At 50.3% G+C, this 10,711-nt stretch overlaps 1 protein-coding gene across 1 annotated transcript; it reads left to right on the top strand.

Annotated features, from left to right (window-relative positions):
• Positions 1 to 188: 188 nt before the first annotated feature.
• Positions 189 to 10,480, top strand: NOA1 (nitric oxide associated 1). The gene is made up of 7 exons (XM_075500554.1): positions 189 to 1,189; positions 1,921 to 2,085; positions 2,946 to 3,142; positions 5,538 to 5,669; positions 7,874 to 7,990; positions 8,833 to 8,950; positions 9,539 to 10,480. Exons 1-7 carry the CDS (start codon positions 244 to 246, stop codon positions 9,742 to 9,744), a joined length of 1,881 nt encoding a protein of 626 aa, XP_075356669.1. The 5' UTR covers positions 189 to 243; the 3' UTR covers positions 9,745 to 10,480.
• Positions 10,481 to 10,711: the final 231 nt, after the last annotated feature.

Genomic DNA, 10,711 nt, shown 5'->3' with positions numbered 1-10,711 from the left:
GCGGCCGAGAGGGAAGCGAGAAGGGCGGCGGGGCTCGGGGCTCGGGGCTCAGCACCCAGCACCCAGCCGAACGGCGGCGAGAGGGCGGCAGAGCGGCGCCTGCGCACCCTGTTCGCGTCACGCGCGGGGCGGGGCGGCTGCGCGCGCCGTCTCCCAGGAGGCCGCACGGGGCAGGGGAAACGCGCATGCGCGGTTGCTAAGCCCCGCCCTCCTCCCTCCCGCCGCGGGGGCGCCGGCCCCGCCATGCACCGCCTGGCCCCGGCGCTCCTGGCCCGCCTGGCCCGCGCCCGGCCCTGGGCCCCGGTGCCGCGGCGCGGGGCGGCGGCCGGCGGCGAGGAGGAGCCGTTTGTCTTCCTCGAGTACGAGCCGGAGCAGAGCGAGGTGGAGGCGATGGTGGTGGCGGAGGCGATGGCGGCGGCGGCGGCGCCCCGCCGGCCGCGGCAGCCGGGCAGGGAGCGGCGGGAGCGAGGCCCGGTGGGGGGGCCCGACCCCTCGGTGCCGCCGAGCGGCGTGAGCTGCTCGGGCTGCGGGGCCGAGCTGCAGTGCCGCGACGGCGCGGCGCCGGGCTTCGTGCCGGCGGAGAAGTACCGGAGCCTGTCGGAGGGCCCGGCCGGCGCGGCGGGGCTGCGGGGCGCCGTCTGCCAGCGCTGCTGGCTGCTGGCCCACCACGGCCAGGCCCTGCGGCTGCGGCTGCCGCCCGAGCAGCACCGCCAGGTGGTCAGCGCCGCCCTGCGCCGGCCGCCGCGCCACGGCCGCGGCCCGCTTCTCCTCTACGTCCTCGACGTGCTGGAGCTGCCCGACCCGGTGCTGCCCCAGCTGCCGGGGCTGCTGGGCCCCGACGTCCCCGCCGCCGGGCTGCTGGTGGTGGGCAACAAGGTGGACCTGCTGCCCGCCGACTCCCCCGGGCACCTGGGGCGGCTGCGGCAGCGGGTGGCGGCGGCCTGCGCCCAGGCCGGCCTGCGCGGAGCCCCGCTGGTGGACGTCCGCCTGGTGAGCGCCAAGACGGGCTTCGGCATGGAGGGGCTGGTCAGCCGGCTGCAGCGGTCCTGGAGGTGCGCCGGCGACGTCTACCTGCTGGGTGCCACCAACTCCGGCAAGTCGACGCTCTTCAACACCCTGCTGCGCTCCGACTACTGCAAGTCCCGTGCCCCCGACGCCGTCGACAGGGCCACCGTCTCCCCCTGGCCAGGTCAGGGGCACCACTCTTCCCATGGTGGCGCGGGCCACATGCGGCGTCGGGCGCTCAGGGGCCGGCTAGCCCCGGGCCTCCTGCAAGGCTACACTCGGCCACCCCGGGGGCGTGGGGACCTGTCACCAAATGGGTGCCCGCCACCCCAAAGCATCGCCATTGCGGGCAGCGAGCTCCACTGCTGTACCATGCTTCGAATCATCGCCTCCCTCAGGGAGGCAAGGGTGGGAGGCATGCGCAGAGGGTGCTGTGCATCTCATAGCAGTAAGGGGGCTGGTAAGCCAGAGCTGGCCCATGTGCTCCCCTGCCAGTGGGGACGGTACCCGATCTGCGTGCCTTGTCCTCTCCCTATCAGTTAGGGGTGCCCTCCAGTCTAGAGAGAGACCTAGAGGTGGACTGGTGAGCACCTGTAAAACCATCGTAGGCCCAACGAAGCTGCCTGGAGGTGGGACTTGCCTGGGGTGTATTAAGTCAGTCTTGGCACCGCTTGGCTTTTTGACCTGTTTCATCAAACCATAGGTGAGAGCAGATCTCAAGCAGATGGATGCCTCATTTCCACCACCCTGGCTGGGGAGGCTAGTGCTTTATGGGAGCAGCTGTAGTTCCACTTCCAACTTTGTGTTACTGGGTTTCACCCAAAAGTTGGAGAAGCAATTTTTTTGGTTTTGTTCCTCAGAGCTTAAATGTGCCAGGTAGTCAGAGGCCCAAACGTGCCTTCTGTTTTTTTCCAGGAACAACACTGAACCTGCTGAAATTTCCAATTATTAATCCTACATGTGACAGGATATTCCGAAGGCAGGAGAGGCTGAAAGAGGAGGCATCAAAAACAGAAGATCAGCTAAGCAATGAAGAAAAAAAGTACCTTAATCACCTTAAAAAGCAAGGTTACTTAGTGGGTGAGTATTTTCTGAGTAAAGGTATTGCCTCTCTCTCCCAATGAAAATACTGCATTACACAGAGGACTGTTAACTCCTTAATTTGCTGTAGAATCCAGCTGGTTTTGGCAAGTAATTTCTTCCCATTCTGAAATAACTCATTTCCATTTAATTATGGGAAGAACATGCTATCTGTAGTAGCAATAAAAAATTTCCAAACTTGCATTCAAGTTATTTTGACCAGTTTTTGTTCCCTGAGTAATGGGTGCAAGACCTCTAGCTCCTCCATAAGTAGTATCATTAGTATTTCTTTTGAGTCCTTATTTTTCAGCTGTTGTAGTAGCACTACAGAGGTTTCCTCTGTGCAGTGCAGCTCTGATCAGCTGGGTATTTGCTAACCTAGTTCAGATAGCTTAGTAGTTTACAGTGATACTGCATTATAAACATTCCCAAAAGGAAGAAAACAAGTTTCATTTTTAAATAATCACGTTTTGGCTGCAGTGGTTGTGCATCATTTTAGTGTGTATCCAAAAGAGAGGGTTGCCAGAAGATAGCTCTGATTTTCAAATAATTCTGCGTTTGACAGTCTAAGGCACTGAAAAAAGAAGGCAGCCTGCTTTACTGTAAAGCGGAAATAATGGGGTATCTGTGATCTGGTCCCTGCTAAGGTTTTTGGACTTGAGGAGCGCTAAGCAAGAATTATAGAAGGAATTTCTTAGTATCTTGGCTTTTGAACACACAAATTTCTAGCCACATAGCATCTTTATCACCTTTATGTTACCAGTGTGCATCTCTCTTAAGCAAGGGAAGGGACAGATGTCCAATTGAAGGAAAGGCAAGTTAATAAATTAATTACCAGGAAACCTTTGATTTTAATCCAGGAAGAGTTGGAAGAACGTTTCAACAGCAGAAGTCTAGCCCCATGGTTGACTTCGACCCTGACATGCTCTCGTACAGCATAGATGAAGATCCCAGACATTCCCCTAGGAAGCGTGAGGAAAGGGAAGAGTTCACATACAATGAAGTGAAGGATGCTCGCTGGTGTTTTGACACTCCAGGGATTATAAAAGAAAACTGTGTAGGTATTCTGTGGTGCTGTGTTTCGGGAGGTCAGGGTTTGGGATGACTGTTCTGCCTTAGCTATGCATGTGGGAGAGTATTTCTGCTGTGGTCCTGGGATTAGTATTCTTTTTGTTTGGGCAACTGTGTTAAAATATGGTTTGTATTTATTTGGGAAGGGTTCATTGTGTTGACACTGTTGCATTTCTGAGTAGTGCATACTGTGATTTTTGCAAAGGAACTGTATGACTGCATCAGCAAACTTTCTTAACATCTGAATGAAGGGAAGTAAGCAACAGTGCTATAAGCAAGTTTATACCAGCATCACCCAAAGAAGTTTGCACTTTATTAGCTCTGCCAGCCTACCGCAAAAGGTGGAGCTTAGGACGATAACCAGTGTTGTGTGACTGAACCAAATCTTTGAGAAAGCATTCTCCTGAAGCTAACGGGATCTGCAGTGTTCCTGTTAATAGCTCCAGTACCTCAGGCCTACCTGAACGTTTCAGTAGAGCAATGGCTCTGAAGCCAGTGCTGATGTAGCACATGCATCCAAAACAGACATGTTTTGATTTTTGATCGCTTTGATATCTATGCAGAGCTGGAGGTCATCTTTTAGGAAGATGAAAAAGTACAAGGAGATAGGAAAGTTCTGAAGAGAAAGAAGTGCAAGAACTGTACTGAGACTGCACAGCTCAAGTGCAGATACTGCTTTCATGAACACTAGAAAATTACTGGTTTTCTAGTAGATAATGTTTGCCAGATCGTAATGCACTTTACCGTGGCACTTTGCTCTCTGATAGCTGGTTAGTGTCCAGTATAAAGACAGTGATCAGCTTAGAGACCTGGTTTGGTAACTGGAGATTGGATGTGTTCTTCCTCTCTTCTGGAGCTGAATAAGTGTGGAAAACAAGTGGGCTTTCCTGCATCCAGAAATACTTGCTGCCATTTCTGATTTTGATTATCCTTGTTGTGCCTTTGGAGAGCTGCATGCCAAGTTTCAGATCAAATTTTGTTTCTGTGGTCAGTGTTCAGTCTGGCTGGAGGACAAGCAGATGGTCTATGTGGCAGATTTTGGCAGGGGAGATTTCTAGTTACGAGCAGGTTTGGGTTTTGTTTTTTATTTTGGAAGAAGAGGAAGGGAAAGTGGCTGTTAGCATATGACGGAATTACATTTTTGTCCTTACTCCTTGGAGGTTTGTTTTTAGCTGCTTTCTCATGAGTCCTTCCAAAGCATCATGAGTCCTTCTGGAAAGCATCGAAAAGGATTACTAATGACTCTCAAATTTTGGTTTAAGCATTGCCAAACACATCAGATAACCTGCAGCTAGCAGGGCAAAGCCTCCTGGTCTTTTAGACTCGGTGTTGCTGCCCTCACTTTCAGGCTAAAGATTATCTGTTGGTGAACATAGGAAGAGCATTCAGGGTTCTGGCTGCACCACAACCCTTGTTAGTTTGGTCTTTTAATGCTGAATTGAGGTTAATCCTTATGGTCAGACTGCTACAAACTTGTATTTGCATGACTGTGGCATGCATGGGGGGTACAGTTGGAAGCATTTCCACTGGCAGTACCCTGTGTTTAAGAAAGAGACACCATCAACCTGGAGACTAGTTGTTTCCTTCAAGGCACTGCTTCCTGAACTTCTGTGCCTGCACATTGTTTCATATCTGGGTTTGAACAGTGCTTTAGGAAGTGATCAGGCCACTGTGGCTGCAGCACTGCTGGTTAAGTCACTGGCTTTTCAGTAGACTTTGGGGTTGTTCATTTTATGGAAGCACATTGGCACCTAAACAGATGGGCCAGTTAAGCCAGGAGATGGAAGGAAAGAGGGAGGAGAGGAATACAAGTAGCAGGAGCATTTGGGAGCCCTCACAGATGGGAGAGCTTGTTTCACAGTGCCCAGGGTAGGGATCCATGCTGTATGGCAGGTTGGTCATCCTGCAGTTTTAGTTGTTTCACAGTCTGATCCAGTACTTTCCTCTCAGTGAGATATTTGAGACTGGCTTTGCTGCTAGTATGGATTCGGCGCTTTGCGTCACTGCCTAAGTGGAATAACTCAAATATCATAGCCAAAGTTGGTCTCCGGTTCTGCACATGGCTGCGCTCATGCTAAAGCACGGTAAATCTTGCGTGAGCTTGTTCCAGCCAGACCCAGGATTCCCGAATCCGTGGTCCAACAGGCCACTGGCAGCTGTTTGACTTTGCTGTGGGCCCTGCATTGCCATGGAGACTGGTGACATCCCCACCTCCTCCTGTTTCTCACTTACTGTGTGGACCAGAATTGAACTGTTCTGTTGGACGTTCTTCACACTGCTCTACTTGATCTTTTTCCTCTAGCAATATAATACCAATATTAATATCATTGTCCCCATTGAAACATCTGGAATGAGTTATGGCCATGCAATTTATTTTGCAGGTTTTAAATCTCCTGACAGAGAAAGAAGTAAAGCTGGTTTTGCCAACACATGCCATCATTCCACGGACCTTCATTCTCAAGCCAGGAATGGTCTTGTTTTTAGCAGCCTTAGGACGTGTAGACTACTTACAGGTAAGGAAAGAAAGGATTTTGTGAGCAGCTGCTTCATCTCTTGTTAAAGTACCAGACAACAAAGGCTTTCTGGGTAGCTTTCCCAGACCCTTTCTTTGCTGCTTTTGAGATGATGAATCTGTTAATAAAGCACTGCATAAAGTCAAAATGCCTTGGGATGGGGAGTTGCAGTTGAAAGGTTTGATACTTTTTACCAGTGTGCAATATTTTATATCGTATAATGGTAACTGCTTTTGAATGCTGACAAATGCCTTCAGCTTGATGTGCTTCCCATAACATACAAAGGCACAAGGCAGGGAGGGAAGGAGGAGAGTGCCAGAATTAACTGGGAAAAATAGGTGGTTTTCCTCATTTCTGTGTTTCATGAAAGCTCTCTGCCAAGAGATGAAATCATGGGCATTTTTCTTTCCTGACACAGACCTCTCTGAAGAATTTGCCCAAGGAAGCAATTAAATTATGTGTATTTTAGTTTCTGTAAAAATATTTTTAAAAGGCGCTGTGTGTGTCCTGTTTCTGCCCCTGCTGCTGATTTCTTCGATTTATTGGAAATCTCATGCCATACACCTTTATGGAGTTGTGTGGAGCTGACCTCCCATTATGTTTCCTCTGGAGGGGTGGTTTCTTCCAGATATGGGTCTAGTACTTACGATAATGCCTTTCTCAGTAGTTTCCCCCATTTTGGGAAGGACGTGTGTGTATGGCTATTCCTTTGTTTCAGTCAGCTTTCCAAGATCACTATAGAAACGTTGAATTGGTACTTTGCTGAGGACAGTCTTGACCTGCTGGAAGAAAACCAGAAAGGTGAAGGGAACAGGATTCTGTAAGTAATAGTGTACCAGTGTGGCAGGAGAGCTCCATCATAGTTAAGGTGAGAATCCAGAACCTCAGCCTAAAAACCAGCTTTGCAGTACAGAGGAGTAATGCCTCACTAAGAAAAAATGCTGTTTGTCAGGAGAGCAACCCAGCAGAAAAAAAACCCTGTCTTTACCCATGCTGTCTTGGGCAAAGCTCTCGGCGCCAAACCAACATGCCTAGTTCTTTTCTATCAGGGACTTGAGAAAGCACCTGGATTTGCATCCCTGACGAAGTAGGACAGCGATACAGGTGGTGACATCTTGCTGGCAGTAAACACCCTCTGCAGAAACGCTGCAAGATGAGGCCAGGCTGTGGGCATGGACAGGGCCTCTCACATGATGAAGAGGATAGGGCAGGCAGTCCAGCCACAGGGCTGCCCGAGGGGTTGTTTTGTCATGCGGGATGATTTTTGTTCTTGGGAGTTGTGGAGAATGCGGCTGGGGTTGGCAGCCTGGGGAACCTGAGGTCAGGGTAAAGAAGTGTCACACCACCTCCTGATGAGAGAGGATCAGGCTCAGAGACATGTCCAGTGCAGCAGGGCTGGCAGTTAAGCTTTGTGCTATAAGCCTGTTCTCCACGTAATGGTGCTCCTGGCAAGCTCAGCTGTGCGCATTTAGGGCCCCAGAGGTTCCCAGTATCTGTTTCAGCCCATTGCTGTATCAGTCTTGTATATCTACATCCTCCAGAGACCTTGAAGGAAGACAGTTGTGCTCAGACCACGATGGAGGAGCCCCTGCCTCAGATTAGATCTGTGAGGAACTTGGCGGAATTGCTGTGCTTGGGTTTCCTTATTTCAGGCTGCTAGCAGTGTTTGTAGAGGTCTTTCCCCTCTGTAACCTTGTTTGCTTTAAGTGCAAAGGTTATGAGAGTGCCTGCTGAAATTGCTCTGTGTTCAGTCTTTGCATAGCTTGAGAGCAGCTTGGAACCAAGTATGATTTGATGAGATGCATGTTAGAAATGTAAAGTGATAGGACAAGAAGCACCAGACAGGAGATGTCCATCACCTCTCATGCTAAATAACCACACTGAGTTTGTTCTTGGGAATTAAACCTGAGCAAAGATATCTCTTGGATGATTTGCCTGAGCTGAGCAGATGTGATGGCAGGGGATATGGTGCTGTGGCAGGATGGTGAAGCCATGGGTGCTTCTCTCCTGGAAGCTCAGCTCCCCTGTTTATATAAACCCTGGCTGCTCTGCAGTGACAGAGGCAAGGACCCCTCCTTGGACAAGGAGGGGACATCAGTCAAACAGGTTTTCAACGTGCAGGAAAGAAATGGAACAGGAGAGAGCAATTCAGGGCTGCTTTTCTGTTACCATAAGTAACATCCTCTTCTTGTTATTTATTTCAGGGAGAAAAGCCTGCCTGGTTTTCTGTCGTGGCTTCTAACCTGTTGCCAGTCCGCATTGCTACCCTGAGTAACGCAGATGCTGTCTACGAGAAGCATGCTGGCCAAGAGTTACTAAAGGTAAGAGGAGGTGCTGTCATGGGCTCTTGGTTGCAGATAGGCAGGCCGTCCCGCCTAGTGAAACACCCTGTCTGCGGCACAATTGACGGGGAAAACCAGCACGTGTCAGGAGTTTGGGACTTCTGCAGTGGGAGAGTGGAGATCTGCAGTGTGGCGCAGTCTTGCACAGACTGCATGGCTGCAGCTGTGTTAGGAGAAAGCACCTGAGATGATGCATTTTCAGTGGAGCTTCTGTTTCTAGCGTCCAGGCTGATAAGGTTTGCAGTGCTCTGCTCTCTGATGCTTGGCTTTTCTTGAACAGCCTTAAAGTGCAGGCAGCAATGGAGATATTTTCCATGGCAAACTTCAGACTGGGGTTTCAGAACAGATTGCAGTTAAAAAATGTGTACCTTTCTTATTCTTTCCCTGCTGGATCCTCTGCACATCCCTGCATATTTTGGTGGTCTGACTTTTTCCTTGGTATTGCCACATACTGTGTAGCACATGTGGATTGATGGGGGACAGGGTGAGCTGTCCTTGTCCTGGCAGCTCCCTTCCTGCGCACATCGAGAACAAGTGCTGTCACTCACATCAGGGCAGCTGGCTTGAGCCACCAGCTGGGTCCTGCAGTGGGCACGCCATCTTTGCTCACCTCTGAGCTCTCACTGGGTTGCTCTGGATGTGATCCGCATTCTGTTCTTGGCAAGCCTGAAATAACTCCTGTAGGGTATTCAAGCCAGCTCTTACTTGGATAACAACAGTCTAATATTTTTATTCCCCCTTGTGCCTTGCTTGCCAGTTTAAGGTAGGAGTGCTGAAGTATCTCTTGACTGTGAAATCTTTTCTCCATGTTTTGATGTTAGGTTCCCATGGGTGGGGAAGAGCGAATGAAAGAGTTCCCTCGGCTTGTCCCTCAGGACATTACACTGGAAGGAATTGGTACTACTGAGGCAGTTGCAGATATCAAGCTTTCCTCTGCAGGTAATTTAATATTTATTCATTAGTTTGCTTTGCAGGGTCTGCATCCTAGAAACATTGATGGGAAGAGGCCTCTGAAGGGATGAAGCCCTATTTCCTGGTCAGAGCAGGACTATCACCAACACAAAATCAGGGCAGCCATGACTTTGTCCGGCTGAGGCTTGGCAACCTCCAACAATGGAGATTGACAACGATGTTTGTACAGGATGACCACGTTGGAATACTTTATGCTCTGGCTGCCGTACAGGTTCCACAGCATCAGGAATGGCTGTGGCACTGTCTGCTGTCCAGGTGAGAGGCAAAGGGCCATGGACTAGAAAGCTTTATTGTTGTGGTTTTGGTAGTTCCCACCATCCCTCTTAAGCTCACCAGGAAAGAGCTGTGTCTGGGGAGAGTAAGATGTGGCTTTAGGTGCTGCCTTCTATTAGGAAAGGGCTGGATATTACCTTTGAGCTTGGTTTCCCAAAGAAATCACACCTGGGTAGCTCAGGTTCGTAGCCAACACAGGAGGCACCGAGTTTGCGTCAGAACCCTTGTTCTGATACTAGTCACTCGTCTCACTAATTGTCTGTATTTTTTTTGGCTGTGCAGGCTGGGTGGCAGTGACGGCTCATGCGGAAGATAAACTGTTGCTCCGAGCGTATACTCCCAAGGGCACCGCGTTGGTGGTGCGGGAACCTCCCCTTTTGCCGTACATCAGTACCATCAGAGGGGCCCGGATCGCAGGCACTGCTGCTTATAGGACCAAAAAGCCTCCTTCCCTGGTGGAAAACCTGAAAACCACGGGGAGGAAATAGCACTTACCATCATCTGAGCAAGGTAGAAGACAGAACAGCTTCTGGAGAACCTTGTTGTTTATTGATATTCAGGAGAGCTTGGACTCCTTTTTAAAGGCAGGCAGGCACATTTTTGCAAGCAGGCCTGGGGGCAAGTAAAGCGCCTGATTCAGGACTCCACAAGTCCACACCTGATGCAGCTACTGAACTGCAGCCATTTTGAATGAGCTGAGTGGCTGGTACCTTGCTATGAGAGGTGAAACAGCTTCTCCCTGGGACCTGCCAGTATCTATGAGCAAATTCCTTTACCTGTTCCCTCTTGAAATACGGGATGGAAACTCACCTGCCTGCCCTGGGCTGGCTTTGCTCATAGAGTAGGTCTTCTCTTGCGGACATGATCCCGCAGGTCAGAAACCATCACCTTGTTCTTGGAGGCTTTATGGTGTTCTGAGAGTTGAAGGAGGTGGAGGGAGTGGGGAGGAGCGGGGAATGCTCCAGCATGGGTATGACGCTCCTAGTGGCTGATAGTAAGTCAACAACACCGACCAAAAATCAGGTCCTTTCAGTCCTTCAACATCTGGGGGAGATGAGGGAGTGCAACACCCTGCTTTTGGACACAGGAAAGGTGAATTAATGAAAAGCGGGCTGCTCATGTGCCTGATGAGTAAACTTTTGCAACTCACTGCTTTGATTTGTTTTCTAGAGTTTGTGTAAAGGTTTCTGAAACTGAGGGTGTAGAATAAAATTTTTCAAAGACGCTCCTTTGTATCCTTTTCAAATCACTGACAAAGCACTCTTGTGTGGGCATAAGCATCCTACTAACTACACAAAAGCTCTAGCAGGAAGGCCAGCGTTAGAGGAAAGTGTATCATGCCAGATCTGACAGCTGAAGAGAGGTGAGGCTTGAAGATGTATTCCCAGTAGGCACAGAGCACACATACATGGTGGATTCCTCCAGCTGCTGGGCTCACCCTGCCCCCCCAGTGGG

The sequence above is a fragment of the Mycteria americana genome, chromosome 4 (genome assembly GCF_035582795.1).
Source record: "Mycteria americana isolate JAX WOST 10 ecotype Jacksonville Zoo and Gardens chromosome 4, USCA_MyAme_1.0, whole genome shotgun sequence".
Taxonomy (NCBI): domain Eukaryota; kingdom Metazoa; phylum Chordata; class Aves; order Ciconiiformes; family Ciconiidae; genus Mycteria; species Mycteria americana.
This window is presented reverse-complemented; position numbering and strand designations above follow the sequence as displayed.